Source organism: Hylobates moloch, unplaced genomic scaffold (assembly GCF_009828535.3).
Source record: "Hylobates moloch isolate HMO894 unplaced genomic scaffold, HMol_V3 SCAFFOLD_13, whole genome shotgun sequence".
Lineage (NCBI taxonomy): Eukaryota > Metazoa > Chordata > Mammalia > Primates > Hylobatidae > Hylobates > Hylobates moloch.
In genome coordinates, this window is record NW_026652288.1 from 105,089,167 (window position 1) to 105,110,110 (window position 20,944).

Sequence of the window (20,944 nt, forward strand, 5' to 3'; positions counted from 1 at the left end):
CATCCCCGGACTCCACACCTGGGCTGACCCGGCGCGCCCCCTGCTGGAGACCCGGCCTCGCGCTCGGGCCCGGGCGCTGCTGTTCCGGACTCTTCCCCTCAAACACCTGCCCCGCATTCCGGGGTATCCTCCCCTCCTCTTGTCCTAGACAGACTCCAAATACCATGTCTAACAGGAGAGAGAAAAGTTCAGACGTGGGAGGAAGAAGAGGTCAGAATCCCAGAGGCGGGGCTGGAGGGTGGTTGGAAGGTCATCTAATCCTCGCAACACACCTGCTGCACGGGGGGTCTAGCCACACAGACAGGAGCCCAGGCCGACCGCCCTGGCGAGGGAGCAGCTGGGCAGGGGCATCGCGGCCTAGCTGACTGCCTCTCCTCGGGCCTAGAGACGGGAGGTGACTTGCCATCCAGTCAGTGGCAGAGCCAGCTGATCGGAAGGTGAGAAGAGGACCAGAGAGGAATTGGAGGAAGCAGAAAAGGAGAAACAGGCGGAGAAGGGGAGGGAGGAAAGGGTGGGTGGCCATATTCCTAGGACAGTGGTTCTCGGTGTGGTCCCCTAGGCCAGCAGCGTGAGCATCACCCTGGAACGTGCAAGTGCTCCGGCCCCACCTCAGACCCACTGGATCGACAGCTCTGGGGCCGGGGCCCACAATCTGTTTTTTTTTTTTTTTTGAGACGGAGTCTCGCTCTGTCGCCCAGGCTGGAGTGCAGTGGCGCGATCTCGGCTCACTGCAAGCTCTGCCTCCCGGGTTCACGCCATTCTCCTGCCTCAGCCTCTCCGAGTAGCTGGGACTACAGGCGCCCGCCACCACGCCCGGCTAATTTTTTGTATTTTTGGTAGAGACGGGGTTTCACCGTGGTCTCGATCTCCTGACCTCGTGATCCGCCCGCCTCGGCCTCCCAAAGTGCTGGGATTACAAGCGTGAGCCACCGCGCCCGGCCACAATCTGTTTTTGTTATGGGGCACAGCAAATGTTGAGAACCACTGTTCCAGGCAGGCAAAAGCTGCGCTCCCCATGTGGTTGGGGATGAGGGGAATGAACTGAAGAAATTGTTAGTCATCTGCCTCCATTTAGGTCTCACCTTTTGTCATCAGCCCCTCTGAGTACTCAGAAATGATGTCTCTGTCTCTGACGTGGGTAAGTACAACCGTGAGAGAGAAGAGACCCGTCTGAGTTTGTCTGTCCTTGAGCTTGCTCTGCGCCCTGGGGAAGGAAGCCCTCCCACCTCCTATTGGGCCATGAAGCTACTGCCTATCACACACTGGAGCAGGGGAAGGAATACGGGCGGGGCTTCAGGAGACTCGAGCTCTACATTTTAAAAACCAACGACTTAGGGACCATGAGCAAGTCATTGCCCTCTCTGGACCTGTTCCCCATATGTGAAAGGTAGGTCATGATGGCCCTGATGTGCCATACTTTCCGCCTCCTATCTGCTCTGGAGGACTCATGTGCTGTGGAAGCTGTTTCTCCATCCCCCCAGATGGATCCCTTCTTCCCAGTTTGCACAAAGGTGCCGAATGGACTAGCAGGCAGCCCTGCTAGAGGGGCTAATGGCTTGTGCTAAGAAGGTGGAATAAATAGAAGTATCCTTAACAAGCCTTGTCCTCTTGACCACAAGGATAGAAAGGCTCATTTGGCACATTCCAGGAGCCACCAGATTACTGGCAGGATGTGTTTGTTGACTAAGTCCTTCCTTTGGCAAAACTCCACGTGATGCTGATAGGGAGTGAGAACAACCATAACCTAAGAGATTTGCGGGGCTCTTTCACAATGAGGTTCTTCCCTTATCTCTTGGGTGTCATTCAGCTGTGACTCATCAGTGAACTTGCTGCCTCTGGGTTCTCGGGGACTCTACATTGGGCCCATTTGCCCAGGGCTGGCATGAACGCGCATCACCTTTGTGGAATGGGGAAGTCTGCCTCAGCTTGAGCCAGGATTCTGCCATTTCTAGGGTCCAGACATACCTGGGTGTGCCAAAGAAATGGGTGGGATGTAATGAGAGAGTAATAAGCCGGTAGCTTAACCCACAAACAGCCTTCTGGAGGAGCAGAAGCTGAGGTTAGTTTGGTCCCCATTCTAGACTCATATTGAGATTAGAGGGAGAGCATACAAACTAAAGGAACTGGTTTCCCTGACACTTTGATAAGATTCTGGGGCCTAAGCAGCTCTGCCTGAGACTCCCTGACCCTACCCCATGATATGACATACAAAGAGCTCTTCTCCACTCTTGCCAAAGACACAGCTCTGGCTCTCCAAGGATTCAGAGTACCCAGAAGCATTGAGCTTGCTTGTCAGGGAATTGAGGAACAGTAGATCCCATGGAGGGAATACACCACAGGCAGCCTCAGAAAGAGGGGGCCTTTGACAGGAGATTGAGAAGCTCCGTCAGCAGGTACTGGCTAATGAGCCAGCAAAAGGTGAACTCCTTTACCCAAAATGGAGTAAAATACTTTACTTAGGAAAAAATATTTTCCAACAAATCATAATTTCTGTTTGTCTATTTCTATGGCCTACAATGTCTTTCAGAACAAGCCAAATAGTTTTCATTCTGGGGAACCCTTGGAAGGCTGGTGTGCCCTGAGAAAGCTGGGGTGTGAGCACCTGCAATAGTGTGATGTCAGAGGATGTTACACTGTTGCTGACTGGTTGGGGTGAGAGCACCTGCAGTAGTGTGATGTCAAAGGATGTTACACTCTTGCTGACTGGTTGGGGTGTGAGCACCTGCAATAGTGTGATGTCAGAGGATGTTACACTCTTGCTGACTGGTTGGGGTGTGAGCACCTGCAGTAGTGTGATGTCAGAGGATGTTACACTCTTGCTGACTGGTTGGGGTGAGAGCACCTGCAGTAGTGTGATGTCAAAGGATGTTACACTCTTGCTGACTGGTTGGGGTGTGAGCACCTGCAGTAGTGTGATGTCAGAGGATGTTACACTCTTGCTGACTGGTTGGGGTGTGAGCACCTGCAGTAGTGTGATGTCAGAGAATGTTACACTCTTGCTGACTGGTTGGGGTGTGAGCACCTGCAGTAGTGTGATGTCAGAGGATGTTACACTCTTGCTGACTGGTTGGGGTGTTAGCACCTGCAGTAATGTGATGTCAGAGGATGTTACACTCTTGCTGACTGGTTGGGGTGTGAGCACCTGCAATAGTGTGATGTCAGAGGATGTTACACTCTTGCTGACTGGTTGGGGTGTGAGCACCTGCAGGGTGTTACGCTTGCTGACTGCTTAATCTGAATTTGTATATCTTGAACAATGGCAGACATATTGAGCAAGTTTTAGGAATAAAAGCTTTTTTTTTTTTTTTTTTTTTTTGCCTCTTTATAGGAAAGGATTTTTCCTGTGAAGCTAGAGGTAGGGGAGTCCTGTCCATTTGTGCGAAACTCGACGTGCAGGATTTTCAAAGGCAGAGTCTGTGTTTGATCATTTCTGTGCTCATCACAGGGCCTTGAACATAGAGGATGATTTCTAAGTGTGAACTATTATGTTTTAGGATGTTATTAACTATCATTACTGGTGTCTGATGCTGCTGAAGGGAAGAATGAGAAGAGCCACAGGATTTGGGGACTATGGTGGGCCCGAAGAGCTGTGTGAACGGTTTCGATGGCATGGTCAGGGCTGAGGCTCGGCCAGGAAACAACTCCATGAGGGCAGGGATGGTGTCTTGTCCACCACCGATCCCAGTGTCTAGCATCAGGTCTGGAATATAGTAGGATTCAATACATAATTATATTATTATAAACGAAGGGAAGAGTGAACAGAGTATCTCAAGATACTTGGCTAAGAAAGGGAGGGGCTGTTTTCAGGGGATTCAGCGTCGAGGGTTTTTATAGGAGAGATTTGATCAGAATGTGAAGAATAAGATCAAGACAAGCAGAGTGGGCAGCCAAGAAAGGAAAACAAAGCATGCTTCTTCCCTGGGGATGGGAGGGGAGGAGGATGGGAAAGGCTCCAGCTGAGTTGAGCCTGCCCTCAAGTGTAAGTCTCAATGCTGAGCTCAGTTTATTATCAAACCACAAAAGCTTTCTTTTCCTGAAAACTTACTTGCAGTTCAGACTTTAATACGTAGAAGAGGATTATAAAGACTCAAAGATGAACTTTGGAGATATAGTTTTAAAGCCATTAATAAATCTCCATCAACTTCATTGAATATAAGAGTTAATCTGAGAAGAAACCAGTATAAAAGAGGGTAAAAGAATACTGTATTTGGCTTTGTCACTAAAGACTTTCAGAGAAATTATTTATACCCCAGCTACTTCCAAGGAGGGTTTCAGCTGACTTATAAAGGAAACATATATGCACAAGGAAGATAAAATCACAAAGCATGTTCGAGAAGGGAGATTATTATACAGGAACCAGAAAAGAAAAACTATAATTGAACAAAGAAATTGGCTTAGAGATTTATAGGCAGACTTTTTTTTTTTTGGAGATGGAGTTTCGCTCTTGTCGCCCAGGCTGGAGTGCAATGGCACGATCTCTGTTCACTGCAACCTCCGCCTCCTGGGTTCCTGCCTCAGCCCCCCAAGTAGCTGGCATTACAGGTGCACGCCACCGCACTCGGCTAATTTTTGTGTTTTTAGTAGAGACAGTTTCACCATGTTGGCCAAGCTGGTATTGAATTCCTGACCTCAGGTGATCCACCCGCCTCGGCCTTCTAAAGTGCTAGGATTACTGGCATGAGCCACCGCACCGGCCTATAGTCAGACCTTTTTATCCTTCTTCATCCCCCCAACCCTACCAATTTGCAAATAAAGCCACTGCCAACACTTAAAAGAAGGCTGTTTTCAGACGCTTAAAAAGCCACAGCCGTGACGACTTTACCATACACAGCGGCCAGCAGGTGCTGGAGCAGAGCTGTGTACTCTCATCTGCCCTGGTACTTCACTGGGGAAAGGAACACAATATAAAATGCCACCTAATATGAGGCATCTAAAGTGGTAAAGGCAGCACAGGAAGCACATTCTCAGTGTGAAGTGGCCGCCCAAGGACTGTAGGAATTCAGGCATCAAGGGCTGTAAATGGCCAGGTTTCTGCAGGTGAAGGGACTTAGGGTGGCTTTGAAGAAACTAGAGCTTTGATAAGGGGACTTGGGTGGGGAGGACACAACAGATGGGAGGTGCTGTTGGCAAAGGAGGCATCCGCATTGACAAACAGCTATGACAAGCTCTGCAGAGGGTGTATAAAAGGTATGGCCAGGGAGGTTAGTGCTGGCAGAGGACTTATTGATTACATACTATATTCCAGGAACTGTACTTTTACAGATGAATTAATTCATCTGGATTTAGGATACATGAAGGTCACTGAAGAGAGGGAAATAAAAGTTGCACTTTAGGAAAAGTCAGCTGGTGGGTAGCTGGATCAGCAAGGGAGCAGATTAGAGGCTGGGAGATGACTTAAGAGGCCACCGTAATAATCCAGGCCTGGGTGAGGTAAGAACCCGGATTCGAGTGATGACAGTAGAAATGAGAGCAAGAAAAAATATCACATTCAGGAAGAATTAATAGCATTTGGTGTCTGATGGGAGGTGACCGAGAGAATATAAAGTATAACCATTATTAGCTACAAGTAGAAAAGTAGTTTAAAAGTTTAGTAAAGCTTTTTCCTAGGAAGGGTATGTCAGATAAACTAAATCTGAACCAAGCACTGAACTTTCAGAGAAAGGGATCTATCTAAAAGATGTCTTTTCTAGTCTTAAATACCACTAGGGAAGTAGATATTTTTGATCAGATGACACGCGATTTAGAAAACCTTTTTGTAGAGACTCAACAGTGTGGAACATATGGGACTTTCATACGCTTCGTCTTGTCTTTAGCTGTCCCATCTGTGAGGTAAATGTACCCAATTTTAGACATCCTAAAGAAGACAGATTACATCACTCTTTCTAATCTTTTCTACCATCAGAAAATTCATTGTATCGTTAATTCATTAGCAAGATTCACGTTTTTTTGTACTGACTTGTATATAAAGAAATTCATTCGGCCGGGCGCAGTGGCTCACGCCTGTAATGCCAGCACTTTGGGAGGCCGAGGCGGGTGGATCACAGGTCAGGAGTTCGAGACCAGCCTGGCCAATGTGGTGAAACCCTGTCTCTACTAAAAATACAAAAATTAGCTGGGAGTGGTGACAGGCGCCTGTAGTCCCAGCTACTCAGGAGGCTGAGGCAGGAGAATCGCTTGAATCCGGCAGGTGGACGTTGCAGTGAGCCAAGATCGTGCCACTGCACTCCAGCCTGGACGACAGAGACGCTTCGTCTCCAAAAAAAAAAAAAAAAAAAAAAATTCATTCTACTGTAGCTATAAACTGTCCAAATGAAATTGGTGAACAGGTGACTGGAAGAAATAGGATAAATATATGCGCAGTACCAGTAGTTTATTTCTACTCTCGATAAACACCAGTGTTTCCTAAGGATTACTCTGGAGCCAACTGAAAGGAGGGACCTACAATTTTTTTTTTCACACACAGTGAGTCATCATACTGTGGTTAAAATGGAAGAGATTGTCAAGGCCACACGTGCTACCTGCACGTAGGAAGAGGCTGAGTGTCACACCCATCGGTGGAACCAGGTCTCATCAAGGATTCCTTAAGTACACTGCACTAGAATTAGATTACTATGAATTGCATAAGTAATACTTAAAATGCGTAGAGTTTACCACCTAAAGAAAACGGTCATTTGGAAAAACAATCCTTTGTCTGGAATCCAACAAACCCAATTTTCTTAAAAGATCAGGGTTTTGTCTCCATGGACTGTTTTCTAAATTATAAGCATATGAGACAATCCGTCTTCAGCAATGGCCTGTCTGCAGTTCATTTCCTTCTCATTCACTGCTGTCCTAGATAGACTACATTTATTTCACCTAGGACATCAGTAATGAACCAGGCACCAGTCACTGGTACACCTAGCTACTGGATCATTAGTGTTTTTCCTGAGGGCTTGCAATTCTGAAGTGCTCATTCTTGCAGTCATTCCTGCTTTCGACACAGATTTCTTCTGTAAACAGGCTCTTGGGATCCATCATTCTGCCTTTAAAATTTGTTTCAGGATGACAGGCTCCTGTGCAACCAGCTAAGCATGTGGATGAAGTGGGGGCGTGGGGGTGGGGCTGGGCCCATCATGGCTTTCAGCATCAGAAACCCTTTTCTGCTTGCTGCCTCTTGTTCCTGTAGGTCTAGGGTGGCAAAGAAATACGCAACTATTATGGGAAAAAATGAAAATAACCCCAAAGTCCTTCAAGCAGTGAATGAATAGGCTGTGGTGCATCCACACAATGGAATACTGCTCAGCAATGAAAACCATGCATTCCTCTCCAATGCATTTTGCTAAGCCACACCCCAAACGCTACATTATACTCCACACATTCCGGGAAAGGCAAAACTACAGGCACAGCGAACAGATCGGTGGTTGTCACGGACTGGGGCTGAGAGGAGGTCTGGACCACATAGGGAAAAGCATCAGAGAATTTCTTTGGGACAGTGGAACTGTTTCGTAGTCTTGATTGTGGTGGTGGTTACATGACTCTATGCATGTGTCAAAACCTAGGATGATACACCAAAAAAAGTGAATTTTACTGTAGACAAATTATAAAGATAGAAGACAGCAGCTTCCCCTGGGGTGGTAGTAGTGACCAGGGGGAAGCTGGGGTCACCTCGGGTGCCGGTCATGCTCTATTTACTGAGCTTCATGATGGTTACACAGAAGATGTTTACCTGTAAAGAAGTATTAAGGTATATGTACACTTACATCTACACATTTTACATAGATGTTATACTTCAATAAAAAGTTACTCGATCCCCATTTCTGCTCATAATGCTGTTTAGTAGACTAGGATTTACATAGATGTTATACTTCAGTAAAGTTACCTGAGCCCCATCTCTGTTCATGACGCTGTTTAGTAGACTCTAGGGTTTATTGTTTTGCCAGCTCTTAGGTAACCATTTTTGGGGTGAAGTGGAGAAAAAGCCAGTGGTGGAAAGTTAGTTAAGTAGTGACTACTCGTAGTCAAATTAAAGACAAAATATTTTATCCGGGGGATTTAAGTAATAATTTTCACACTATTATTTTAGGCCTGTTTTGAAACTCTCCACAACTAATGTTCTGGAGAACTGCTAGGAGCCGTTGGGTCTAGGACCGTACAGAAATGAGAACGGCTTATGGAACCTTGATGTTTTCCAGTTCCATAATTGAGACTCAGCAAGTGTGGGCCACAACTCACAGCACCTTTGACAAAAAATAGGGATCCTTTGAAGAGAATAGCAAACATGATTATAGAGACTGAAGTGTAAATAATTCTGTTAAAGGAAATTTCCCTATAGGTGAAGAATGGGACGATATTCTGAGTCTTCTGCTACCAAAATCACAAACACAACCCTTGATAAGGGGAAGAACAGAATTATCAAGTATCAGATGATATGATTGTGTGTGTTTTTTTTTTTTTTTTGGGACGGAGTCTCGCTCTGTCGCCCAGGCTGGAGTTCAGTGGCGCGATCTCGGCTCACTGCAAGCTCCGCCTCCCGGGTTCACGCCATTCTCCTGCCTCAGCTTCCCGAGTAGCTGGGGCTCCAGGCGCCCGCTATCACGGCTTATTTTTTATATTTTTAGTAGAAACGGGGTTTTACTATGCTAGCCAGGATGGTCTCGATCTCCTGATCTCGTGATCTGCCCGCCTCAGCCTCCCAAAGTGCTGGGATTACAGGTGTGAGCCACTGCGCCCGGCCGACTGTTTTGTATACACCACCTTAGCCCTTGTAACAATCCTGCAAGGTAGTCATCCAAATCCCATTTAAAACATTTGCAAAATTAAGGGTCAGGTTAATCTCCACAAGAGAAGCTGGAAGAATTCTAAGCCTCTGATTCCAAAGGAGAAGGGAATTAGCTTTTAGAGTGTTCTATGTGCTAGTTCCCTTTATCTGTAATCTTACTGATCCTCAATGTGTCTCCATTTTACAGATAAGTAAACAGTTAAGAGGGATTATGTGACTTGGCAGAGTGGCATTCAAATCAAGCTGATTCCACAGCCCACATTCTTCACATCAGAGGGCACTGTTGCCAGTCAGTGAGAGGTATACTGTGCAATTCTGGAGGGAGATAAATGGAATCTTCAATGTTAGACTTAACTACCAAATGCTCTACACTAACGTCGGGAAAGTGACATCCATGTTTTTTCCTGGTATCTTTCAAATTGCAACTTCATCGTAATATCATAAATGTACCAATATTTATTTTTAACAGCAGAAATTCAAACCTTCAGGGATTGAATAAACCACAAAAGCCAGCTCTTAAAATGGGAAGAAAAGGAATTTGTAAGGTAGGAAAACTATTTTCTAGGAGTCAGGAGTTTTTAAGGTTCTAATCCTGGCTCTGTCCGATTTGCAGTATAACTTTGTTAAGACACAGGGGTCTTTAGGCTTCTATTTTATCACATGTAAATTAAGAGTATTCAAGGCAGAGAATCTTAGAAGATAACTGCTCTAATATCTTAGAAAACAAACTTTACTAATTACTAGAATTCCTGAATTGCCATCTTTGGAGTTTAAATACTACATAGTGTTCAGCAAGTATTTGTTAACCAGAGTGTATTTTGCTGGAATGAGCTCTGCAGGCTTGCTTCCATTATTATTACTATTATTTTTTTGAGATGGAGTTTCGCTTGTTGCCCAGGCTGGAGTGCAATGGCGCGATCTCGGCTCACTGCAACCTCTGCCTCCTGGGTTCAAGCGATTCTCCTGCCTCAGCCTCCCGGGTAGCTAGGATTACAGGCATGCGCCACCATGCCTGGCTAATTTGGTATTTTTAGTAGAGACAGGGTTTCTCCATGCTGGTCAGGCTGGTCTCGAACTCCCAACCTCAGGCGATACGTCTGTCTTGACCTCCCAAAGTGCTGGGATTACAGGCATGAGCCACTGCGCCTCGCTTGCTTGCTTCCATTATTTATTGAAGAGCCCTAGGTAGTCACAGAACAGGAAAGCAACCAGATAGCTACAGCCAAATTTAAGAGGCATTTTTCTTTTTGCCAACTTAAAGATATGAAGAGGCGTATTAAAAAATATAGACTTTACAAAACATGTGAAACTGTATTATTCTCTGGGTATTACAATAATGGTTTTTTGTTTGTTTGTTTTTACAAATATTGTTTCAATTCTGGTTCTAAAAGGTTCTTCCTTGGCATGTCACTGTGGCAGGGCTAGGCTGACTTGTTTCCCACAAACAGTCTTTTCAGCTGTGATGGGAGTCACTTGTTCTATGGGTCTGTCCTTACTAATCGTATGACTTTGGGCAAGGATTTTCATCTAAGAGTCTTTCCTTATTTGTAAAGCATTGCTAAAATAATAATTTAAGTTACAGTTCTTTTCTTTACACAGTAGGGGGTAAAAAATGAGGCAGCCAAGTGTATTGGAAAGAATGTAGACTTGGGGCAGAGAGGCTTGGATCCAAATACTAAGCACTGCCACTTATTAGCTAAGTCATCTTAGGCAAGTGATTTAATGTAAACCTTACAGTGGGGCTAGTAACACCACCTTCTCTCTCTCTCTTTTTTTTTTTAATTAAGAGGTACGATACTAAAGTGGCTATTGCATACTACTCAGCAATTAGTAATTTCATTATTGAGAATCCTATACAATCTAGAAAGCTGCACAATCACATATTCTTACAAAAAAATCACTTAACAAGGACATCCAGAAAACAATGTTATGTAGCTTTTAATACATAAATGGCATCCTTTTATAACCACTTGATATTTTACAACATGTGACTATTTGGTAAATACTTCAAAATAGCTTATGCTGGGGTCTTGTAAGGCAATTTCTGAAGCTCTTGAGATTTTACAATTTTCTTCATACTAGTATGTTTCTATTTGGTTAACAACCTACAATATTCAGTGTAACAGCAACACTGTGTGTATTTCAATGTGTTAACATACTCTGTTGCCTAATGGCTCTTGAATTCAGTTATAAATTACATGATGCCTCAAATTGTTTCAGGAAAATGTTAGCTTGCAAAATATTTTTTTCTTTCAAAATTCAAGACACACTTAACATATGGATTTTACAATACAGTTTATTAGCCGTTCTCCTCTTCTTCATAAATGGAATGGATAATGCTGATAATTCTTTACAAACCAGTACTCATTTCTTTAAGAAACTGTAATGAGGAGGTTGTCAAAAACACACATTTAATAAACAACTCCAAAGAGCAATGGGAAGCCAAATATTATTATTAATATGAAGGACCAGAGAAACTGGTTTCTGAAATAACTTCTACCTTTCACTAACATTTCTTAAAATTGCTCACCATGAAGATTTGTGCAATTCTAGTGCAGAGCAGTGGATGAAAGCTGTCTGAGGGGAAAACACACACATAAATGGGGCTTTTGCCTGCCTTCCTATTAATAAAACGAGAACCAGCAGGAAAGGGCAAGGACCAAAATCAAACCTGATGACAAGAACAGTAACAAGAACAACAACAAAAAACCTCAGGAACCATTTGAAAACTTTTTTGTAGAAAAGAGGAGAATATGCCCATATTTTACTTAGAATCTCATTTCCCTAAATGTTTCCTCCTCATGACCACCATGTCCCCATTTTCAGTTCACATGATCAAGGAAGATAAGTCTATTCAATTAATATTTAATTTAAAAACCAAACAAAAAGGAGTAGGTGGCAAAAGAAACAAAATATATTTTAAATATATATATATATGTTTGTGTGTGTGTGTGTGTGCAACTATGTAAAGAAAATAATTCCCATAGTTACAGTTTAAAGAAAGTTTTATATATATATTTATATATATTTTATTATAACAAAATAGGCAGCTATTGTGGGTAAAATATTCAGTAAGATCTGACTCCTAAGAATACATTTTAAGTTTTAGGCTATGAATTGGACTCCTTTCCATTGCCATTACGGCTACTACGTCACCACTGTAATGTCTGATTTATCTGTATTTATATCTAGGAAATTTTCTCAACCTTCTGTGTGAAAGGGGAACTTCCTTAGCACCTGAACATGGCCTCAATTCACGAAATGTGATGATCATTTACATATGAACAACTTCTGTAAGACACGATAGTGTTGCTCAAGTAGATTAAAAACATGGAAACGTTGTTATTCCTAGCAAATGTCCTGGGAAAAAAGAACCCTCAAATACTAAAAGGCTTTAAGAATGCTGAGGAAAGATGAAATCCCTTATGAAAGTCAACTCAGACATGAATTTTTAAATTAAAAAATGTTTTCCTTATTTATCTATAATGAAACAATTGCTTTGACGATAGAAGTTGATTGAGAAAAGGACTTGGGAGTAATACATTGGCCAAACCATGCTATTAAACTTAAGCGTGTATAGTTGCTCAAAGTCTACTAAATCACTGATTAAAACCACTTTTTCATTGGTACTGAAATTTGAAAAGAATGTATATAAAGCTTTTCCAAAAATCTCTTAAAGTTACTTTCCCTTAAACATTAAGGATTTTTACCACAATTTCTGCATCTCCCCAAATTCTTAATAGCTGGTCAGGCCATTCTATCTTCAGTTCTGAAAAATGGCCACTAACCAATAGTGACATGAAATAATACACACGATGTAACTTGAAGGAGACACTACATGTGAAAAAGAAGCGCAATTGCAGACCATGATGTGTGGGATATAATTCAACATGAAATCAGTACTGAAGAAAGACTCCAGAGGAACGGGCAAAGAGATGCCGAAGAAAATGGAATTGTGGAAAACAAACAGAGAAACGTGAGTTTTCATAACTTTTCTTTTGCTGGAACCCAGATGTAAGAACCAGACTGTTCTTCTATGATCTGTTTCACTTGGTTGTAAATGTCTTCCAGCGTATCCCCCTGTACAATAGCTGTAATGATAGAAACAAAATCAGAAATCTCCATTAATTGTTTATTTTTGTCATTACAATTATTGGTGAAATAGTAGAAGCTAGTATCTTTGAAAAAGTTACTCATCCAGGAAGAATCACCGTTTACGTACTGTTCACTTAGAAAAAACGGCTCAGTTCATTAATTTGCCTATTTATATAGTATAAAATTTTTATCTTAAAAATGGATCAAAAAGTAAGACTTGGTGATCTTTTCTTTTGTTCTTTTACCATCTGAGCATATATTAGCTTTATTATTTTAAAACAAATTATTTTCTTAACTTTCCTGATTTCTCCATAAATGTATGAAGAAAAAAGGAAACTGGGTACAATCCCACAGACAGGATGATGTAAGGATAATTTTTTTTGTTTTGTTTTGTTTTTGGGGGGGGGGTAGGATCGTGGGGGAAAAGAGCTCATTACAGGTCGATACTACTTTTTTCAGTTAAGCTAGCATGTCAGGTACGGTAGTGTAGGTGAATTGAGATACCTACGCTAGCTTGTTAGTGGTTAGAGACTTAACAATCAATGTTTATTTGCTGTCTGAAATAATGTGTGAAAAAGAGTAACAATTACTAACAACTAATTCTTTGGAAATAGCTGAAGCCCCTGAGGTCTGTGAGGGATGAGGATTAGTTAATAAAGCAAACAAACAAACAAAAACAAAGTATCGCTAGACAGCACTAAGCATGAGTAACTTTTTAAGAAGAAATAAAATGTTTATGGCTGGGTATGGTGGCTCATGCCTGAAATCCCAGCACTTTGGGAGGCTGAAGTGGGAGGGTTGCTTGAGGCTAGGAGTTTGAGATCAGCCTGGGGAACATAGTGAGACCCTGTGTATTTAAAAAAAAAAAAAAAAAAAAAAATTAGCTGGGCATGGTGGTGTGTGCCTGTAATCCTGGCTACTTGGAAGGCTGAGACAGCAGGATGATCTCTTGAGCCCAGGAGGTCACATTTGCAGTGAGCTATGATCGTATCATTGGATCGTACCATTTGCCTGGGTGACAAAGTGGAACCTTGTTTCTCATAAAAAAGTTGACATATAAATGAAATAATTCAGAATTGCAAATTAGTCACTTATTAAACTACAAAAAAATGCCCAGTGATCTTGGAAGAGCATCATAGGTGTAGATTTCCATGGTCTGAAAAACTGAGCATAAAATGTCAAAGGGAGACTTTAAATAATACTGTCTATTTGGTGCCTGAGATTATGTGCATAGAAGAAAGAAGTTGTATGTGGGTAGGAAGGACTTATACATAGCTAGGAACGCCTGAGTAACCAAGAATTTAAAGTAACATAATATTCGCTGGTATCAGTTTTGTGAGACTTCTACCTTTGGAGCTAAATACAGACATGCCTCAATGTCCCTGAGGACTCCGTTCATTTGACAAAATACTTGGCTCATGGGTTTGGCATCTTGATGCACTCCAACAGCACAGGACAGAATCCCAGAGCATTTCATAGTTTAGGTTGACAACAGCACGCAAGGATTTATTTTAGGAGAACACAGTCAGGAACTGACTTGGGAAATATACATTTTGCTTACTTTGTAAATTCATTAATGGAATGGTTAGTAAACCAGGATAATCCTTGGGAAGAAACTGGGAAAGCATAAGGGCTGCAGACACCTTGACCATGTGATTAAAATTAGCAGCACAAGTAACGGCACAAGGAGACTTTGTCAACCTCCTTGTATGATACACAGAGGATACATCATTACTTCATTGCTATTCCTGCCCCAAATGCATAACCTAAATCTAATTATGAGAAAACATCAGATAAATCCAAATTGAGGGAGGGACATTTTATAAAAGAATGGGTCTTTGGCCGGGTGCAGTGGCTCACGCCTGTAATCTCACCACTTTGGGAGTCAAGGTGAAGGTGGGCGGATTGGATGAGTTTGAGACCAGCCTGGGCAACATGGCGAAATCCCGTTCTCTACAAAAAATATGAAAATTAGCTGGGCATGTTGGCTGTAGCCTGCAGTCCCAGCTCCTTGGGAGGCTGAGGTGGGAGGATCACTTGAGCCTGGGAGGTGGAGGTTCCAGTGAACTGAGATTGCACCATTGCATTCCAGCCTGGGCGACAGAGTGAGACCCTGGCTCAAAAAAAAACAAAAGACAAAACGAACCAAAAAACAAAACAAAAAAACAACAAGAAAAAAATCCCCCCTAGTGTTTTTACTCTTAAAAAATGTCAGTCAAGGTCATGAATAACAAGACTTGGGAACTATTTCAGATTAAAGAACATTAAAGATGTGACAATATTTCAGATTAAAGAACGTTAAGGATGTGATAATTCAATGCAACACGTGAGCCTGAACTGCATCCTGCACCGGAACAGAAAAACCATTTTTTTCCATTTTGCTCTAAAGAGATTAGAAGAAAAGTGAAATAATGATAAGATCTATAGTTAGATGAGACATATAATTATTAAGTTTCCTGATTTTGATAATAAAACTATGATTATATAAGGGAATATCCGTGTTTTTTGGAAAATACACACTGAAATATTTAGAAGTAAAGGGACATCTACCTGAAACCTACTCTCAAGTGTATCAGAAAAAAAATTATAAATGTGGTAAAAGGTTAACACTTGAGGAATTTGGGTGAAGGGTACATGAGACTCCCTGTACTATTCTTGTAACTTCTATTTAAGTCTGAAATCAGTTCGAAAAAAATAAGAAAGCACAAGGCTTACAAAACCATGACCCTTACTGATACCCAGTGTGAATGTCAAATAACAAAAATGTCCAAAGACTTGAGGAGGAAGTTAAAGGACAAGGTGAGTAAGATGAGAATATTGGGGAATTGCTACCTCCTTTTTTTTTTTTGTTAAACAGTATTTCAAAACGGATCAAAAGGCAACTAATCTTCAGCAAGGGGCCAAAAATACACAATGGAGAAAGGCTAGTGTCTTACATAAATGGTGTTGGAAAATCTGGATATCCACGTGCAAGAGAATGAAACTAAACCCTTATCTTATACAAAATTAACTTGAAATAGATTAAAGACTTAAATGTAAACCAGAAACCATAAAACTCCTAGAAGAAAACATAGGGAAAAAAGCTCCTTGACACTGGTCTTGGATGATTTTTTGGAAAGCACAGGCAGCAAAATAAAAAATCATCAAGTGGGACATCAAATAAAAAATTTTCTACACGGCAAAGGAACAGTCAACAAAATGAAAAGGCAACCTATGGAAGAGGAGAAAGTATTTCCAAACATGCAATTGATAAGGGGTTAATATCCAAAATATATAAGAAACTCATTAGCAAAATACCAAATAATCCATTTAAAAAATGGGCAAAGGACTGGAATAGACATTTTTCCAAAGACATACAGATGGCCAACAGGTATCAGTAAAAGTGCTCAACCTCATTAATCATCAGAGGAATAGAAACCAAAACCATAATGAGGCTGGGTGTGGTGGCTCACACCTACCATCCTAACACTTTGGGAGGCTGAGACGGGTGGATCACTTGAGGCCAGGAGTTCGAGACCAGTCTGACCGACATGGCAAAACCCTGTCTCTACTAAAAATACAAAAATTAGCCGGGTGTGGTGGCAGGAGCCTGTAATCCCAGCTATTCAGGAGGCTGAGGCATGAGAATTGCTTGAACCCAGGAGGCAGAGGTTGCAGTGAGCTGAGATCACGCCACTGTACTCCAGCCTGGGTGACAGAGCAAGACTCTGTTACAAACACACACACAAACCGTAATGAAATATCACCTTAGACCTGTGTGGATGGCTGTTATCAAAAGATAAGAGATAACAAGTAGGCAATGGTATGAAGAAAAGGTAACCCTGTACACTGCTGGTGGGAATGTAAATGAGTAAAGCCATCACAGAAAATGGTGTGGACGTTCCTCAAGAAATTATTGTTATTATTTTTGAGACAGAGTTTCACTCTTGTTGCCCAGGCTGGAGCGCAATTGCGCGATCTCGGCTCACTGCAACCTCTACCTCCCAGGTTCAAGCAATTCTCCTGCCTCAACCTTCCAAGTAGTTGGAATTACAGGCATGCACCACCACACCCGGCTAATTTTGTATTTTTAGTAGAGAAAAGGGGTTTCACCATGTTGGTCAGGCTGGTCTCGGACTCCTGACCTCAGGTGATCCGCCCGCCTCGGCCTCCCAAAATGCTGGGATTACAGGCATAAGCCACTGTGCCCAGCCACCTCAAAAAATTAAAAACTGAGTTATTATATGATCTAGCAATCCCACTACTCGGTATATATCCAAAGGAAAGGAAATTGGGCCAGGCATGGTGGCTCACACCTGTAATTCCAGCATTTTGAGAGGCTGAGGCAGGTGGATCACCTGAGGTCAGGAGTTCGAGACCAGTCTGACCAACATGGCGAAACTCCATCTCTACTAAAAATAGAAAATTAGCTGGGCGTGGTGGCACAAGCCTGTAATCCCAGCTACTCGGGAGGCCGAGGCAGGAGAATCACTTGAGCCAGGGAGGGGGAGGTTGCGGTGAGCTAAGTCATACCATTGCACTCCGCTTGGGTGAGAGCAAAACTCCGTATCAAAGAAAAAAAAAAAGGTTCTCCAGCACCACTGCCTAGGCTAGATGATACTAGTTAGTGCATAGTTCAAAATCCACTTGAATGGGTCAGTTCACATGGCTTCAAAGCAAAATTCTATCTTAAAGAGGACTGTTACAACATGGTTCCAACCTGTGAAATGTTCAGTAAACTCCTGTTCCAGTTTCATGGCTCTCTCAAATGTTTTTCTGGCTTGTTCTTCTGTTAGACGCTTATTCATTTCCCTATGAAAATAAATTTAGAAATTGGTAATTACCAACTTATAATACTTTTTTAAAAAAGATGACAAAGGAGAGAAGACACATAAAATAGAAAATCATGAAAAGTTGAACTCTGTTGAAAATATGAATGTCATTAAAAACTTGAGTCATTCTGGCCGTTTCTGGGATTTTATTTTATTTTTTTGAGATAGTGTCTCACTCTGTCACCCAGGCTGGAGTGCAGTGGCACGATCTCGGCTCACTGCAACCTCTGCCTCCTGGGTTCAAGCAATTCTCCTGCCTCCATCTCTCAAGTAGCTGGATTACAGGCATGCACCACCACACCCAGCTATATTTTTATATTTTTAGTAGAGATGGGGTTTCACCAAGTTGGGCAGGCTGGTCCCAAACTCCTGACCCCAGGTAATCTGCTCACCTTGGCCTCCCAAAGTGCTGTGATTACAGATGTGAGCCACCGAGCCCAGCCTGTTTCTGGGATTTTTAAAAATAAAAATAATAGGCTGGGCATGGTGGCTAATACCTGTAATCCCAGCATTTTGGGAGGCCGAGGCAGGTGGATCACTTGAGGTAAGGAGTTCAGGACCAGCCTGGCCAACAAGATGAAACCCCATTTCTACTAAAAATATAAAAATTAGCTGGGTGTGGTGGCGCATGCCTGTAATCCTAGCTACTTGGGAGGCTAAGGCAGGAGAATCGCTTGAACCCAGGAGGCAGAGGTTGCAGTGAGCCGAGATTGCACCACTGCATTCCAGTCTGGGTGACAGAGTGAGACTCTGTCTCCACAACAACAAAATAAATAAAAATAAAAAAACTAGATTTAGTCACTGAATATGTTGCTGTATACTTGGAATGACAGAGGGTTTTAACAAATTCTGCATCAGCTCAGTGTAGCCAAAAAATCTATTCACTAATTTATGACACTTTTGACTTTGACGAAAATTTCATATTAAAATGACTCAGAGATCTACCTATCAGTTTACAGAAAATAAGGGGACAAACAACCATATAAATAACACCATGAGAAGGTAATCAGAAAATACAGTCTGGGGAAAATCTGCAGAAGAAATGACCTGGTTTCTATCACAAATAAATGGGAGGTGGGGTGGGGGGGGGGCATAAAAGAGGGATGTGGAGAGAGAATCTATAGGTTAAACAACCAACTGCCATGAATAGATCTTACTAAAAATTTTATTCCAACAAACTGAAGAAACACAAACAAAACTTATGAAATAACCAGCAATATTTGAACTATATCAAATAATTATTTTAAGTATGATAATCAGTGACTTTTTGTAAGAAATTATCTTTCAAATACAGTGATGTACACAGACAAAATGATAGAAATGTCTGAGCCTTGTTTCAAAATAATCTGGAATGAAGGTGTAAGGAGGTGGGTGTGAGTGGAGAGAAACAAGATTGGTCATAAGTGGATAATTATTGCTGCAGCTGGATGATGAGTATATGAGAGTTCGTTCCCAATTTAAAGGAAAGCCTTCAATATTTTGCCATTAATTATGATGTTTGCTTTGATATTTTGTAGAGTTACTGTCTAGTATTCTTTCATCCTGCCCTACAGAATTCTCTGCAGCATTTCTTGTGAGGTGGGACTACAGGTAATAAACTCTTCCAGTTTTATCTGGGCATGTGTTAATTTCTCCCTCATTTTTGAAGAATAGATTTGCCAGATGTAGGATTCTTTGTTGACAGTTAAATTTTTTTTTTTCTTCAGTGTTTTGAACCCACTGTCTTCTGGCCTCCAAAGTTTCTGATAAAATATCTGCTGGCAGGGCATGGTGGCTCAAGCCTGTAATCCCAGCACTTTGGGAGGCCGAGGCAGGTGGATCACCTGAGGTCAGGAGTTCGGGACCAGCCTGGCCAACATGGTGAAATCCCGTCTCTACTAAAAATACAAAAATTAGCAGGGCACAGTGGTGAGTCCCTGTAATCCCAGCTACTAGGGAGGCTGAGGCAAGATAATCACTTGAACCTGAGAGGTAGAGAGGTTGCAGTGAGCTGAGAATGAGCCCCTGCACTCCAACCTGGGAGACAGAGTAGACCCTGTCTCAAAAAAAAAAAAAAAATCTGCTGATTGCTGGGCATGTATTTACTTACACCTGTAATCCCAGCACTTTGGAAGGCTGAGGTGGGTGGATCACTTGAGCTCAGGAGTTCGAGACCAGCCTGGGAAACATGGCAAAACCCTGTCTCTCTAAAAAATACAAAAATTAGCCAGGCGTGGTGGTGCGTGTCTGTAGCCCTAGCTGCTTGGGAGGCTGAGGTGAGAGGCTGCTTGAACCCAGGAAGTTAAGGCAGCAGTAACCTGTGTAAGCAGTGAGCCACTGCACTCCAGCCTGGGTGACAAAGCGAGACCTTGTCTCAAAAAACAAACAAACAAAAACAGCAACTGATAATCTTATTGGGAAATCCCTTGTGTGTGATAAGTTGCTGCTTTCAAGATTCTCTCTGTATTCTGACAGTTTGATTATAATGTGCCGCAGCGTGGGTATCTAAGTTTATCCTGCTTTGAGTTCACTGATTTTCTTGGATTATATTCGCGTCTTTCATCAAATTTGGGATGTTTTTGGCCATTATTTCTTTAAACAATCTCTCTGCCCTTTCTTTATTCTCCTTCGAGGACCCCCACAATGTGTACATTGATTGCTTGATGATGTCTTATAGGTCCCTTAGGCTCTGTTCACTTTTCTTCAATCATTTCTCTGTTTCTCAGACTAAATAATTTCCATTGTTGTATCTTTAAGTTAAATTTGTTGATTCTTCTGTCTGCTCAAATCTCCCTGAACCCCTGTAGTGAATTTTCCATTTCAGTTATTTTTAGCTCCGGAATTTCCATTTGGTTTCTTTTTAGGTTTTTTATTTCTTTGTTGATATTTCCATTTTGTTCATGTATCTTTTTCATCTTTTTTTCCTTTATCTTTTTGGAGACAAGGTCTCCCTCTGTTGCTCAGGCTGGAGTGCAGTGGCGTGATCTCAGCTCACTGCAGCCTTGACCTCCCAGGCTCAAGAGATCCTCCCACCTCAGCTTCGCATGCAGCTGGGACCACAGGCTCGTGCCACCATGGCCAGCTAATTTTTATTTTTATTTTTGAGACGGAGTTTTGCTCTTGTTGCCCAGGCTGGGGTGCAATGGTATGGTCTCCACTCACTGCAACCTCCGCCTCCTGGGTTCAAGTGATTCTCGTGCCTCAGCCCCCCAAGTGGCTGGGATTACAGATGCCCACCACCATGCCCAGCTAATTTTTGTATTTTTAGTAGAGATGGGGTTTCGCTATGTTGCCCAGGCTG

The 20,944-nt window shown here is 42.4% G+C and overlaps 1 protein-coding gene across 5 annotated transcripts in view; it reads right to left on the reverse strand.

Moving 5' to 3' along the window:
- Nucleotides 1–10,671: 10,671 nt before the first annotated feature.
- DLG1 (discs large MAGUK scaffold protein 1) overlaps nucleotides 10,672–20,944 on the reverse strand; it is a 97,103-nt gene continuing 86,830 nt past the window's right edge. For all 5 annotated transcript variants that reach the window (XM_032171968.2, XM_058427073.1, XM_032171966.2 and 2 more), the window contains 2 exons: nucleotides 17,553–17,644; nucleotides 10,672–12,849 (listed from right to left, as the gene is read on the reverse strand). In XM_032171968.2, the coding sequence (XP_032027859.1) occupies nucleotides 12,743–12,849; nucleotides 17,553–17,644 (199 nt within the window). In that variant the 3' untranslated portion in view covers nucleotides 10,672–12,742. The remainder of the gene's footprint in view (nucleotides 12,850–17,552; nucleotides 17,645–20,944) is intronic.